Source organism: Zingiber officinale, chromosome 6B, assembly GCF_018446385.1.
Source record: "Zingiber officinale cultivar Zhangliang chromosome 6B, Zo_v1.1, whole genome shotgun sequence".
NCBI classification, from domain to species: Eukaryota; Viridiplantae; Streptophyta; class Magnoliopsida; order Zingiberales; family Zingiberaceae; genus Zingiber; species Zingiber officinale.
Genome location: NC_055996.1, coordinates 56,835,921 through 56,852,186, shown reverse-complemented (window position 1 = coordinate 56,852,186; position 16,266 = coordinate 56,835,921). Strand labels below are relative to the sequence as shown.

The 16,266-nt window shown below is 33.5% G+C and overlaps 2 protein-coding genes across 3 annotated transcripts; both read left to right on the top strand.

Annotated features, from left to right (window-relative positions):
• Nucleotides 1–1,310: 1,310 nt before the first annotated feature.
• On the top strand, nt 1,311–4,762 carry LOC121992468 (membrane-anchored ubiquitin-fold protein 4-like). Of its 2 annotated transcripts, none has more exons than XM_042546878.1 (4): nt 1,311–1,472; nt 1,589–1,732; nt 4,052–4,222; nt 4,391–4,762. In XM_042546878.1, exons 2-4 carry the CDS (start codon nt 1,603–1,605, stop codon nt 4,444–4,446), a joined length of 357 nt encoding a protein of 118 aa, XP_042402812.1. In that variant the 5' UTR covers nt 1,311–1,472; nt 1,589–1,602; the 3' UTR covers nt 4,447–4,762. The 2 variants fall into 2 exon arrangements, with proteins under 2 accessions (XP_042402812.1, XP_042402813.1); XM_042546879.1 differs by lacking the exon at nt 1,311–1,472 and adding an exon at nt 1,959–2,074 and having other exon boundaries at nt 1,591–1,732; nt 4,391–4,648.
• Nucleotides 4,763–4,902: 140 nt separating this feature from the next.
• On the top strand, nt 4,903–5,408 carry LOC121992469. The gene has a single exon (XM_042546880.1). It carries the CDS (start codon nt 5,051–5,053, stop codon nt 5,261–5,263), a length of 213 nt encoding a protein of 70 aa, XP_042402814.1. The 5' UTR covers nt 4,903–5,050; the 3' UTR covers nt 5,264–5,408.
• The last annotated feature ends 10,858 nt before the right edge of the window (nt 5,409–16,266 follow it).

The following is a 16,266-nucleotide window of genomic DNA, read 5'->3' as shown; positions in this document are numbered from 1 at the left end:
ATGAGTTTTTTTTTTTTTCATTTTTTAAAAATATTTTGATGATCATACATACTTTAAATATACGAGTTTAATGGCCAAAAAACAAATATATTTTGAAAATATTTTTTTTATACTTTTTACTAATAAAAAAAATTTAAAAATGTAAAAAAAAGTTAAATTTCTCCTTTAGATATATTTCAGTCATATGGGATTAATTTTGAAAAAGATTAATTTAGTTTTTTTTAATGGCTTAAAATATTTTTTTATAGAAAAAATATATTGACTTTAGGTTGAGTCTAACTTATATTATCAATTTAATAAAAAAATTAAATGAAATTTTATTTTGTAGCAAATGTTTCTTTAGGGCAATGAAGATTTTTCCCAGCTTTTCTTATTTTATCTTTTGTCACCAAAAATTAAGAAATTTGGTTTGAAACACAAGAAAAAATCAAAATCCACTCACCGTTGGAGATGCCTTTAAGATGAGTATAACTCATTTAATTATTAAACCTGATGAAAACCCTAGTTGTTAAACCATCCTGACTTAGTTGGTATCTGTATTAGTAGTTACTTAATAGATTTTAAAGTCAATTTTTAATAGATACAAAATACTTAACCAAGTGTCAGACCTCTCCAATTATTTAACTCATTCCATAGAATATGGGACAGCCTGAGAGGCCGATGACCACTTCAATGAGAAAGAATGAATTATATTTTTATTTAATTATATAAAATAATCAGTGAGTAGATTAATTAATTCATTCTTAGATTTTATTTTTGTTTATTTGTTTAAATTGGATAGAATGACCTTTCCTCTCTTCCTTGTTAAGCCTATGCCCGTATGAATCAATCCTTAAATTCTAAACTATAAACTCTAAATTATAAACCTTAAACTCTAAATTTTTGAGATTTAGATGACATGATATAATATAAGTATTTGGATTTTAATGAAAAATCAAACATGGATTATTTTATATTTTAAAACATTTTTTACTTGTTTTCATTTAGTAGTTTTATATGAATAAAAAATTTAGGAATGTATTGAATGTATTCAATAGTACATTTAATTTTGTTTTGATCATTCACAAATATTTTGAACTTCCCAAAGGTTTTAGTTGGAAGCGTAAAAGGAAAAAACTTAGAAAATTTTCCATTGCGGAAATTTTAAAATTAAAGAAAGCATGCTGTTAGATAAAAAATAATTAATTTTATCCTTAATTTTATTTATTTATTTTTAATTAAAATAAAAAAGAGGGAAAAAACAAAGTTCGGTCAAACTTTGGTACGTCGGTTCAACTTCCCGTTCTATTCCGTCGCATTATTATAATCCTTTTATTCCATCCGCGTCGTCTTCTTCGGAATTGTCGCCCCAGCACGAACTCCAGCGACTTGTATCGTGGATCTCCTCTCAGAGCCCTCTACCACGGTGCTGCCCTTCTAATCCTCATCCCCGCTTTCGAACTCGGCTTTCCTTCTCGATTCTGCAGCAAAAGGTGCGATCTTTTTCTTCTTCTCCTTCTCTCTCTCACTGCTCTTCAAATTTCCGACTTGTGATCAAATAGTGACCCGTGATTGATTTTCTGGATGGGGTATGGCTTATTGGTGATAGATCGGATCGAACAAATGCCAGAAGAAGATCTGATCGAGCTCAGGTTCCGGCTGTACGATGGATCGGACATCGGTCCGATCTGTTACTCCTCTTCTTCCACCGTCGCCATGCTTAAGGAAAGGATAATCGCTGAATGGCCGCGAGGTAGGAGTTCACCTTGTAAATTTTCTTCTGAAATTTATTTCGCAAAACCCAGAGTCTTTGTGTGTGTATTTCATGAAGTATTTACTTGTTTTTCCAGTCCGTTCCTTTTTCCCCCAATCTTGAAATCTCACGTGTCGTGTAAAAAGTAAATAAACAAATATTAGTGGTTAGATTTCAATGCGCATAATATCATATCGTTGCCACTGAGGTCAGTTTTTCAATTCAGACACGGCACGCTCTGCAATTATTTGGAGTTGTTGGCGATCATTGCGTTTCTTGTTCCTCTAGTCAAATTGTTACGGGATTGGGGAACGTTTGAGGCAAATGTTCAATTTTGGGATAGTAAGTAAACCAAATAAGCTAATTTTGAATACTAACTGATTGCCATAAATTCAGTCCCTTACTCTAGCTGACCATTGTTTTTCTCAAACTTCTTTGGAAGCTCAGTGAGTAATTGGGTATACATTGCTAAGATCTAGAGCAAAGATCAGTATCTCAATTGCAGTTATGTTTTTCGAGGTCACTCTTCTTTTATGAGGTTGATATCGGTTACAGTTGTTGAAAGGCTTTTATATGCATAATGGAACATCTTGCATTTCATATTGTTATTTTTGGTACCATTCTGATGCATGTTTACTATGTTCGAATTGAACTATACCTTTTAAACAATTTCTTTTGTTTGAGTTCATGGCGTATGGCTGAGAATCTATACTTCATTTGATTGCATGCCCTTTTTATTCTTCTCATTGGGATAAGGTGCCTTAGTTGTTGGCTATTTCTCGTGCAATAGTTCTTATACTGTATGCTTGATGCTTAAATTTCAAAGTGTTTTTTATTGTGCAAAAGGCATGCCTGCACCTACAATTTATTTATCTACACCACAAATCTTTGTGTCATGATTTCCCAGATAAAAACTTGACCTATTAACTTGTTAAACTTACCTATTGATCTAAAATGTTTAAGCCAAATTCATAGTAGCTTATCCAACAAACATATAAACCTCCTTCGTCCGTCCAAAACTCATGAATAAGACTAGGATAAAGTACCATCCATAATTCCACCACTTAAGAGTTGAGGTCTTTGTCAAGACCCAAAATCCAACTCAGCCACAAAATCACTCATAATTAGAGGCATGTGAGACACAATGATAGATCTTCTATCACAGAGAGAGCCTTTTCCAATCCCTTATCACACTTAGGATTAAGTATGCTCTAGTATTAATTGTCACCACTCAACTAGATAAGAAAATCGACCTATAACCTTTTGTACCCAACCATTGGCTTAATAGGTTTAAATCGAAGTTGATAGTAGTTTATCCATATAAGCTTACAAATCCCTTCATTACTATCACAACCTTTTCTGCCCTTAAACGCTTTGTAAGGGTATGTCACTATTATTATCTAGTATCTTTTAAAATCAACTTAAATTACATAAAATAGTGTTTTCAATATACAGTTTCCAAATCTCCACCACACAGACAAACTTAAAGTTGAACTGGAACATATTTCTATCAAGTATCAAGGTGACTCTGCATTAACTGTTTTCAGTCGTGGAGCTTGTATAGGTTCTTTTTTTCTACATAAAATGCCACACAAAAATAGTCCCCTTTTTGTCAGATACTATACGTGCTGCGAATGGTAGCAGAAGGCTAATGGTGTTTTTCTTCTTAGCTTGCAGCCAAAACTGTATTTTAAATATTAGGTAGTTAGCCCCAGCCTTATTGAAGTGATGGCCTTGAGGTTATTCAAATAGTATGTTAAGTATGGAGTTTCTGTTGTGTTTGACAATGATATTAAATGAAGTGTATGTTAAAATCATGTTCCTTTTCTAAGTGGGCCAAAGAACCTATGTGCCAAAAAATTCATAGCAACAATGGATGATTTTGCAAGAACATTCGTCACGACAAATAAGAAAAAAATTGCTCCTAGTGCATGAATACAATAATAGGCAAGTTTGGTGAGAGGCAGAGAAATACCTGCCTAGTTCAGTTATGGGGCAAGCTTATAGACTTTGCCTTCCGGCCAGGTTAAGTTTTAAACTGAATGGAGTTTGCTTTATTTACCCCAAAGAAGAATGAGTTCCTAAAATTCATCATCTATTAATTCCTGAAAATCCTAATCACTACTATATTTGATGTGAGTAGGAAATCTCGTGTCCAGGCATAATTATCTGGCGACACTACATATTTTACACGTTATTGTAACTCTAGCTGCATTTATCTATTTAAATTGCTAACTTTATAATGTTCGTTTATTTTGAAATTTGTTTACCTCTTAACGTGGTCCAAATTGATGATTTTGTTCTTGACTATCCTTGTAGATAAGAAGATTGTTCCGAAGGTGGCTAATGATGTGAAATTAATAAGTGCCGGCAAAGTGTTAGAGAACAACAAGACCATTGCACAATGCAGATCCCCTTTTGGTGAAATTCCCGCTGGGATTATCACCATGCATGTCGTCGTACAACAATCCTCGTCTAAAATTAAAACAGGTAGAGTTGGATTTTCCGGCAAGTAGTTTTCCACATTTTTTAAAATCCCATGTTTTTATCCGGATTTTACGGTACAACAGCAAGACTGAATAGTTTATTTTATACAATTCGAAGAATCTTTAGATTTCAATTTTGTGTTCTGCTTATTCACTTTGATTCTCCCACCAGAAAAGAAGATTGAGGAATCGCCGAAGAAGACTTTCTGCTCTTGTTCGATATTGTAGAACGACGAGTCACTTGTAGCACGCCAACAAAAGACGTTCTTTGCTTGAAGGAAGCTGCTGCCATCTCTCTAGTCTGTAAGCTTTTGCACAATTGTTGTCTACGTACGTTTGCTATTTCTACTAAAGCAGCTAGATCTACATTCATTCCGCAACACGCAAAGAAAGTGCCGCAGAAGAAAATGTGAGCCCTTATTGTCTCTAATTTACCTTTGCTGACTCCTACTCCTAGTTTAGTACGATTCTTCTAGTTTGTAATTCTACAAGGACCTTGTATTCAAAATTAAACCATATCGATCTGTGTTCATCGGCGTACTCACATCACATGCCTTGTCGGCATCTCGTCGACCTGCAACGCAGGCGACGTCACTCCCAACGTTTAGCCATATTGAACACGCAAGAGGGTACGTGCACGCTCCTCCTGCTTCTGCCGCCGCCCATGTCGCCACATACCCGGGAGCCACGCCCACCTCCATAAACGGCCAGCACATCACGACGCGACTCCACAACAACCGCCACCACCACTTTCTTTTCCCTTCTTTATATCTAGTTCGCTGCCCTGCTTCTCCTCCTCCTCATCTACATCTGCATTGCTCCTATCGGTCGGATGGCGGATTGGGGGCCGGTGGTGATCGCGGTGGTGCTGTTCGTGGTGCTCTCGCCGGGACTTCTGTTCCAGCTGCCGGCGGGGAATGGGCGGGTGGTGGCGTTCGGCAACTTGCAGACGAGCGGCCTCTCTATACTCGTCCACGCTGTCCTCTACTTCGCCCTCATCACCATCTTCCTCATCGCCATTGGCGTTCACATCTACACCGGCTAATGTTTTTTGATATCGAAGTTAATTTGCGTGAAATCTGTGTGAATTATTCTACATGGCATGCTCTTTTGGATTGCACAGCTCGTCGTCTTGCCGGCGAGATTTTTGTGTATTTATCTGTGATTGATGGATGTAGCTGTATTCTGTATGACATCAAATGTCGGTTGCAAAATAGGATGATATTATGCGGTTAAAAGGGATTCGGTCGATCGATCAGATTAAAGTGGATGAAGTCGGAGGAGATTCAGTAGGGTTTGTTTTTAGTCGGGCCGAAGTGAAACTGGAGCAAAGGTGGGAACCGCCCACCCCAGCGGCCCCCTGCGCCCGGCCCCACAGGTGTGCAGGAGGAGGTAAATCAGGGTGAATGTTGGGTTGGAGGTTGACGGGGGTTCGAGGCATTTAGACCAGCAGACGGGGATATTATCCCTCATTGCAACTGGTGACACTCGAACCTTCGACCAATTGGAGCAACGTCCCGCCAACCTACCAACTGATCCAGCCCCTGGGGGCAAAAAAAACCAAGTGAAACGGAAGAGAAGGAGAGGGAGAGAGAAAGAAGGATACAATTATAAAATTAATTAATGAATCAATTTATATTTTTTATTAATAACATTATATTGATGTTAGAATTTTTTTTTTAATCAATATCGGAGAGTCAAATTAGATTGGTTTATTAATTAGGTTGTATCCAATTTCTATATGATTGGATTTGATTAGGGTATATCATGATGATATTTTGATTTAATCGATTTAATTTATTTATAAAATTTTAAAAATATATATATTATGATTATTATGTTAAAATGATAAGGGCCCATGGCACACCAAGTATGGGTCAGACGGAGATAACAGTCGGCGTGGAGGTTAAATTCAACGTTCATCAAAGTGGATCGAGTGAAGGTCTACAGTAGTTGTCGATTGGACATGAAGTGTTTGATCGGTAAGTGGTTTGTTCGAGTAGAATGTTCGTACAGTCAAGAGTACTATGGCAAAAATATCAGCGGTTCATTATAAAGTAAAGGAACGCTTAGACGACCGGAGCGCTGGTTTGATTGACCGGTAACAATCAACTAGGCTAAAGGATTATAGAGAAGATCGACTGAAGTCGATCGGACGGAGATCCCTGATCGAACAACTCCTTCGCTCGATGAAGTAGTGGAACCCTTCTCATATCTATTCATATATAATTTGAAGAACGTGCTCACATCTTGAGGAGAGCACACGTCGTTCACTGGGGTACTATATAAAAGAGAATTCACGTATCGACGAATGTACACGTTATTTATTATTCATGCTTGTGATTACTGTTATTCCATTTCTTTTTATTTTTTCGATGACTGACTTAAGCGTTGGAATGTCAACATTGGAGACTTTTTCCCTATCTCGATATTGATATTTTTTATGTTACAGAACGGAACAAGATCCATAAATAGTTAATCTAGAAGTCACACTCCCAATCAATCTTTTTTACAAGTTTCGGATAGGATCATACCTCTCCCAATCAATCTTTTTCACAAGTTTCGGATACGATCATACCTTATTTTCAATTGCATTAATTTCACCTTATTTTCAATTGCATTAATTTCGAGGGAATAGAGCATGGACAACGGGTCAGTCACCTTAAACTTGTTCTTTTCGTCCTAAAACTAACGGAGACAGAACGTTTAGGACTATATAAAAAAGCCTTATCTATGGAAATATATATTTTTAAAATAAATAAGGTGAATGGATTAATAAATCTATTTGTGAATTATTGTTTTGGTATTTTTTTTCTGTTTAAATAGGGAAAAATATTTTTTTCTTTTTTTATTATTAATGTCTATGCCCTCGCTCTTAATCAATCTTATGGTGCCATGGGGTAGCCACGGGCCGACCGAGGTCTAGTATTTTAAAGAACTTGTTTTTTAGGAACAGTTAGTAATTTTGAATAATTTATTAAATTAAAAATAAATAATGTTTATGAAAATATTTGTGAATGGATACATGAAAGTGTTTGTGAAAAAAAAAATTATAATATTAAACTCTCTAACCAATCAAATATAAACAAATTTAAATAGTCCAAGTTACTAGAAGTAAGAGCTCAATAATCTTTTAAATAGAACAAGTTTAAATAATTGTTTAAGCAACTCAGTTAATTTTAATCTTAATTTGATTTGAATTGATTATTTTATTAAATGTTTTTAAATAATGTAAAATTTGATTTGTCCAAGTGTATGAAATTTAAAGCACTGAAATTGAGATATTTTAATTTGATATAGAAATTATATTTACATATAATATTGAAGAATCAAATGAAGGCGCATCTAACCTTAGGTAATGATGCATACCTTTTCTCAATTTTTTAAAAATTTAAGGATAGAGTAATGCTGGATTTCATAGGGCCAAATCAGTTACCCAGAATTAATCAGCTTAAACCTCCCATTAAAGGCACATCTAAAATTGGAAAGTAAATAAAGTCATTTATGGAAATTGTAAACTAAATGAATACACTTATAAAAAATATAAATTAAATGAAAGCAATTTATTTCTTAATTATTTTTACAAAAGAACAAACTAACCTGTGATTTTATTTTTATGATCTAGAGAGAAACAATCGTTAATGTTTAAAAGTGAGTATAATAAATTATAAATTGACTTTCTTATGATTAATCAGAGGGATAGAAAAATTTGTAAAGATTATAAGATTATCTTTAGAGAAAACTTAACTATCCAGAATAGGTTAGTAGTGTTGGATATAAACCTCAAACGTAGTATCAATAAAAAAAATATACATGGTTCCTAAACTTAAGTGGTGGAAGTTAATGAATGAGAAACAAGACATATTTAAGGAAAAGGTAGGAGTACAAGTATTAGGTAAAATATATGACGATTCTAATACGACATGAGATAAGATAGTATCAAAATTAAAAATAGTAGCTAAGAGTGTACTTGACAAGTCAAAGGGGCGTGCACCACCAAATAAGAAATCTTGATGGTGAAATGAAAAAGTGCATGAGAAAATAAAGGGAAAACGAACCTATAAAGAATTATATATTTATAAGAACGAGAAAAACTTAAAAAAATATTTAATAGCCAAGAAAGAGACTTAGAAAGCAGTGAATGCAACTTTTAAACGGTTATATAAAAAATTTGATACAAAAGAAGGGGAATGAGACATTTATAGAATAGCTAAAGTAAGAGAGAGGAAGACAAGAGAATTTATCCCAATAAAATATAGTAAAGATAAATACAATAGAGTACTAATAAATGATAGAGAAATAAAAGAACAGTAGAATAAATATTTTCATTAACTTTTAAGGAAGGTTTAGGTGACCAACTTAACTTAAGTAATTAATTAGATCAAATGAGTATAAAATTTAAAATTTTATTATAGAATTTAAACTTCAGAAGTAGAATAATCTTTAAATGGGATGTAAAATGAAAAAGTCATTGAACCAGATGATATTTCGATTGAGATATGAAAGTGCCAGGGAAATAAGGTATTGAATAGTTTATAAAATTATTTAATATGATATTGAAAATAAAAAAATATATGATCAATAGATGATAAGTACTTTAGTTTCTTTATATAAGAACAAAGGAAGAAGACAAAAAAAAGACATATACTTAGACGACCAATAAATGTTTAAGTTATGTGATGTGAAACTATGACAAATATACACATCAAATAAGGAAGAAAAAAAAACTTGTTTAGTAACAATAATATAAGATAAAATTTATTTAAGTATAGATAATGATATAGTAGAGTATAGAAATCCAATGACATAGAAGAATTCATATAACCAACCACACCTAGTAAGATAAGACTCAATTGTTGTTATTGTTGTAATCTAGATGTTCAAACTTTGTCCGATTAGAAATGAGCAACATTTTGATTAAATCGAAATAATTCATTGAATCGATTTAATTCGAAAGTTCAATTTGATTAATTTAAATTTTTTTTTTTAAAAAATATATCAGTTAGCTCAATTTATTAGGTTCAGTCTCTATTATAAAATTTTGAATTCAGTTAAATTGATTAATGTAATCATCGACTGCTATGTTAGGATTAGTTGATTGATGGACCTAAAACTTTTAAAAAACAATCCTAAAAATCCTTGAACGTAACTGTGACTCTAGATTCCCGACTCATGATTGAACTCCTCTCGGCTCCCAACTCCTTGCTCTCGACACTTAATGTTATGCCTCAACCCTCTCTCTCCTCCCATCGATCGTCGATCAACCATCACTTAGCCCTCCCATCTGTCGTTGTTGACACTCAACCCTCCCCAATAAGTCATGGTCACCATCAACCCTATTCATAAACCTCATTCTCCTACAGGCTGTAATGTTGTTCAGCATCATCTCTGGCTCTTGCTATTACCCATTAGCCCCATCTCTTGCTCCAGTAATCATCCATCGACCCCATCTCCTGCCCTCATCGTCATTGCCTCAAACTCGAAGGCTCCCCCTCAGCATCAATGACTAGCATTGCCTGTTCTCCTCCTATTATTGTTTTATTTGAGAGATGTTCTAAGGCAATAGTCTTATTAAATGCACTATTTATTAGATAAATAAAGATTTACTATTTGAGTATACATACTTTATATATATGATTGTATCTTAAATTCATTTACTGAATGCCCACAATATGATTCATAGCATGAGAGAACTTATAATTGGATCACAACTAGTGAGTATCTCTACATGTGTAATTATGAATGTATTGAAATATTTCTTAATCGATGAATTGATGAGTTTGGACATCATCAATTCTAAAAGATTAGCACGTGTTATACTTCTTAGTTTAACCAAATGGCTGCTCCTCACTAATTGGAGACATTAGGATATCAAGAGTTAAACATGGCTGCTAGTTAAGAGTAACTAGTGTAGGATTGTCCTGCACCAAGAACTCATTCATTGGAAGTGGTCTATCATGAGATTTCATACGAGTCCATACATATATGGATATGTCAATGAAGATCTCATTATATCTTAAGTACAGGTGTACTTAGACTTAAGGTATTCAAATCACCTTGGTCATGTAAACTTATACTTTAACATCTTAGTCGATACATCTCTACAGAGGTGCGGGTATGAGATTATTGGATATAAGTCAAAGTATCCAAAGGTATTTGGATAGCCTACAGATGATTCACCATTCTTTACAAAAGGAGATATGTACCCTATGACCACTTGTTATGATTATTACTCGAAGTCTTTGGCTAAATTATTACATATCAAGAGTATGATACTCTTGGACACATGAGTAATTTGAATCCACAAGATGAGTAGTATAACTTGGACTAGGTTTGACGTAGTCAGCCTAGTGTGGACTGATATATAATCATGTACTAAATTAAGTGGATAGAAAATGAGTGAAAGGAATGAGGTACGACTTACTGTAACTATTGAAGGGTTCAGAAGTAGTGCTGAGATCAATTGTTAATTTTTCAATTAATTAGAGATCATGATGTATTACTAGGTGTCACTCTTGATCTATTTGTAATTAATGGTTAATTATGAATAACCAACATAACTAAGAATAAATTGGATCACACACACTATGAGTTTATCCAAAAACTTAAAACGAGTTTGAGAATTGTATTCTCAAAATAAGAGAGACTAATTCTAGTTTGACCAGACGAAGGGAAAATATGAAAAGATATTTATCACAAAGGAAGTGTGGATGAGCCACATCTTTTAAAGACGAGTTGGACTTTCTTTGGTTTAATTATAAACCAAATTAGTTTAGTTTTAATTAAAAAAAGTTTGGTTATTGAACCAAGTAGTTTGGTTTGAGCCAACATGGTTTGGTCTTAAACCAAACTTAAAGGTATTGGTTTGGATTGTGAGTTAATGGTAATGGGTTTGGATTCGCTAATCAAACCCATTAGGAGATCTATAAATAGATCTAAAGAGGAGAAAAAAAAAATAACACAACTCTCTTGGAGAAAACCTAAGTGTTAGGTTTCCTCCCTCTTCTCCTCTTTGTGCTGGTCCATCACCCACCTGCTCCGGCCAGCACCACTCTTTGGTCAGCAGCCCCGCCATTGGCCAGAAGGACACTAAAGCACAGTAGCTCCACCAAAGATCGCCACCCAACAAAATAGAATCAAGGGACAACTTCTGTCCTCTGGTGGTCAGCCCACTTCTGGCCTCCTTTGACCTTCGTTTCAACAAGCAAACATTGCTACCAAAACTCCAACATCTCAAGGTACATTGTCCCTCACTGGCAATGATCTTGTGGACTCCAAACAACGAGGAGAAGTTGCAGACAACAACTTCTATTCAGCCAAATAACAACCCTCTTCTCGGTTGCTCTCTCCCTCACTTTATGCTACCGAGTTGCCCTCACCACTAGGCGCAAAGTTGAGATGAGACTCTCTCTCACTCTCTCTCAAATCCATCGTCACCCTTGTTTGGCTAGTACCAAATCGGAGATGATAACTCATGGCTTTGTGAAACTGTCTTGATGATTACTTGGTGTATATATGAATATAGGTGAGGCTTCACAGCGTCGCTGGTTGATGTCATTTCCACTCCACATGGTTTGTCAAGTATAATTTAGTTTCATAAAAATTTTATATTGTGGTTATGTCTAGCATGTTGTATCATGTATGCATGTAAAACGTGTGTTGAAATAAAGTAGGTTTACCATTTTTGCTTCTACTACGTATTTTGTGAAACATGTTCTATGCACACATCCGACTGGGCTCCCTAACAGTGGTATCAGAGGCGTAGTTTAAACATAAAATTATTTTACGAGTCATAGTTGGTCATAAATTCAATTTTGATAAGTTTCTTAATTTGTTAGAAAAATTCTAATTTTAGAAAGTTTCCTAATTTGTTAGAAAATTCTAATTTTATAAATATTATGAAATAATTTAGAAAATTCATATTTTGGAAAGATTTTGATTTAATTAATAAATTTTAATTATGAAAATATTTTCTAATTAGTTAGGAGATTTTAAATTATAGATATGTTTCCTAATTAATTATATTTTCTTGATTGGGAATTATTTTCTAAATAAAATATGTAATTAAATTTAGAAATTTTCTAAATTTAATTAAGGAATCTTGATTTATAAAAATTAGATTCTTAATCATATTATATTTTCAAATAAAAACATATGATAACTATGACTTTAGTTATGCCATGATTAGCTGCTTTAATTATGTCATGTCATGTCATAGGTCATAATTAAATGCATTAATTATATCATACCATATTTATAACATGTCATGTAAATAATTTTATTATTTTTATAGAAAAGGGGATGAGACCTAAAAAATACTTACAAAATAATTAAAGATTACATCTTTCATCAAGATGCTAAGAACCTGAGTTTGATTTCTTGATTTGTATGGTTGTTGTGTAAGGAACTATAGCGTTAAACATGCATAAAGCTCAACGAAAAATAAGTTCCTTTCCAGAAGATCCATGCGAAGAAAAATCATATACTAAATATTTCTTAAAAGGAGTTACACCTTTGGTGTGTAAATATAAACTCCCGACAATTAGGATCTCAGCACGATCAAATGCTCACGCCTCTTTTGGTATCCACACGAATAAGTTCTCGTCTCACAAACTCAAGAAGTGGAGAAGAAAATCAACCAGAGGTTGTGCTAGCAACCTCTTTGGAAGATTCGACCAAAAGTGGAAGAGAGGAGAAGAAGAAGAGCAAGAACAAAAATTCTCATCATAAAAATGAATCTAAAACCCCTTTTGTACTCATTCATGAAATTACCTTAATGTCAGTTGCCTTAATTGACATTAATATTTGTCTTCATCCAATGCATCTAATACATGAGTAATTCAAAATTGACCACTATTCATCTAATGTATGATCAATTCTAAATTGAACACTCCTCTTCCTTCATGAATTCATTTTCATCAAATAGTCAATAAGTCCAACTCATTAATCATCAATCCAAATTGACTAAATGAGTCTAATTCGAATTAGACTTAATCCAATAGTTGGATCCAATTGAGTCTAACTCAATGAGTCTAATTTAAATTAAACTTAATTCAATAATTCATCATATGAACCTATCTCCAAATCAACTTATTCTTTGTGCGTGACCCAATAGGTTCTCGTAACGTTGACAATGTCTCTAAAACTATTTTAGATACATAAATAATGAATGACATCTAGCAAGATATCATTACTATCCAAGTGACAAGGATGTCGAGATCCAACTTAACCTTTCCATGTCTATTATCTTGTATGACTCAATCATTCTATCCTTAATATCTAGATTAATCAATGAGGTATATACTGTGTCATCCTCTTATCAATTTTTATATTTTTTGATCTTTAAGTAGACACACTCAATCAAATAAGCTCAATATCACATATTGACTTATTTAAGCATGATCATGCATTCTTGTGTCATACTAATCAAGGGGCCCACAAATATCGCTTCTATCATATGGAAGGGATAGATCACATCTACATCACTCACATCCCTCCACATAACTTATTGCATACCCAGTGATCAACTTTATGGTCCACCCTATTACAGGTGATGTTTGTCGATACCAAAGTATATAACTCATTATGTAGGGAACCATAGTGACTTCAGGTTTAAGGCCTATTCATACTAATAGTCGCATGAGAATATTTATGACACTTATACAACGATCCATGAAATATTCTCATGATGGGTTATTCAATATATATTCTCTAATATATACCCATGTGTTAACCTAATATCTCATATCCATGACTTGTGAGATTAAATCATCCATTGACTTACATGCTAGTCTCAACGCATTAATATTGCCCTTGTATATTAATGCTTAACTAGGAATAGTTAAGAATATCATTCTATATATGTATCTACAATATCCCACTATCAATTCAACTAATTGATATGTTGTAGACTAGAACCTATTATCCTAGGACATTATTATACTTATTCATTCGATACTGAACTGAAGTAAATATAATAACCAACTTTGTCTTTTATTAATAAGTGAAATATGATACAAAAAGTGTCCTTGTCAATTATCTCATAATTGGTACTAGGGCTAATACTGACATGTTAGACTAACTACAGGCTAACCTGAAATTAGATATGTTCAAACAATTGAGATATGATCTCATGATTAACGAGCCAGCTTTAACTTGAAGCATTGATTTATTGGACTCACATCAAGGTCAATGTGGATAGAGGTGAGGTTGGGTGATATACATATGATGTATACATGTTAATATGTTAATAATCCAATGTTTGTGCTAATATCAATTAGTTGATAGCATAATGTGATAGTTATATATATGTGATATATAATTAGTATATATGATATCTACCACTAGAGCTAAGAATGACTTGTTGGACTCATTCCAAAGTTATTCTTATCTATAGTGGATATCAACCCACTTGGAGAAAACCTACGATCTCCCAAATTCAAAGTAAGAGCTCTTGAATTCGATAAGTAAGTGAGATTCTTAAATATATGTAAATTGTTTACATTTACATTGTGAAGCATCTCTTTCATGTTTGCTCGATTGTGTATTTCTAGGTTATTAATTTAAGTATGATGTTTTTAAATCTGCGCTCAATTTGGACATGAACAAGTTGACTGGGTTAAACTTCTTGAAATGGTATCAGAATTGGAGAATCATTCTCAAATATGAAAATAAGGCCTATGTCCTCTAAGAATCTCTTCCTGAACCTCTTGTAGATGATGCTATTGATGGCCAAAGGTTAGTCTCAATGTTCTAAAATTCGCTAGGTGCTAGTCGGGCGCCAGACCAGCGCCTATGCCTCATAGGTGGGGACTAAGTGCCGCTAGGCGGATTCCTTAGTATCAATATAATTTACCTAATAAATCACTTATTATAACTCCAACATAATAACATCAAATTTAAAATGAGTTCAAAATTACACAACTAATAAAATATCAATGGACACAAACTCAATATCATCGGACATAAATTCAACATCAAATTTATTCTACTTCTTCTTCTCGATAATCTTTAACAACTTGTTCTTCATCAGACACAAATTCAATATCATCATTGTGATATTCCTCTTCTTCTTCGGATGCAAAATCATCCTTGTGAAGTTCTCTCATTCTAGAGTTTCTTTGGAGTTGTAGATTTTCATATGCTCCACTTGCTTCATCAACCATTTGCCATGGGAGCCCAAAACCTAGTTCAACTTCATCATCTTCTCCACCATCCATAATCCAATCTTGTACATTTGAAACATCTTTTTGCAAGAAGACATCGACATTCCTTTCTTTTTTCCTTTTTTGTTTGTTTAACAATCTAGCATTAAATTAGACAAATACTAGATTATTTAATCTGTTGACATCCAACCTATTTCTTTTCTTTATATGAATCTAAAAGAGAGAGTAAATATTATAGTTAGTAACATGAATATAAAACTTTAAAAAATTAATACATTACTTTAATTAAAGACTTAAAGTTTAAAGCTTACTCATTCGATTGCACTCCAATTTCTTTCACACCCAGATGAACATGTAGTTAATGAAAGTATCCTCAATGTCACTCTTAGCAAGTTGGGTGTGTGAGCACCATATGTACTCCACCATGCACATGAATCAAATGTATCATCACTTTTTTCACATAATTTTGCTGCCAATGTTTTTCCAAATAACCCAGTCTTGTCTTTGTATTTTGCAAATTCCTTGTTAATAATTGTATCCTATAGATCTAACTCATTGGCATGCAAAATTTTCATGCATTTAAAAATCTCCGTCGTGACCTCCTCATAAAGAGCAATATAACTATCTTTATAGTAAAAATAGAGAGTCAACAAAAATACAGTGGTATACAATGATGTATCAAGTCTATCCTTCATTTTTGACTCAATAATCACTATGATAGACTGACAGTTTGATTCCACATTATTTAGGGCCACCTTGATATCTTCTTTATCTTGAAAAAGCTCCCCATATAGAAACCCCATGGATGACTTTCTATCTCTATCTACCAATCAAATACCTCTTATAAAAGGAGCAAATATTTTTAAATAAAGTGTCACACCAT

Coding starts and splice junctions, on each gene's coding strand:
- LOC121992469 (XM_042546880.1), top strand. CDS start 5,051: ATGGCGGATTGGGGGCCGGTGGTGATCGCGGTGGTGCTGTTCGTGGTG.
- LOC121992468 (XM_042546878.1), top strand. CDS start 1,603: ATGCCAGAAGAAGATCTGATCGAGCTCAGGTTCCGGCTGTACGATGGA. Junction 1,733..4,051: donor AATCGCTGAATGGCCGCGAG/GTAGGAGTTCAC, acceptor CTATCCTTGTAG/ATAAGAAGATTGTTCCGAAG. Junction 4,223..4,390: donor CTCGTCTAAAATTAAAACAG/GTAGAGTTGGAT, acceptor TTCTCCCACCAG/AAAAGAAGATTGAGGAATCG.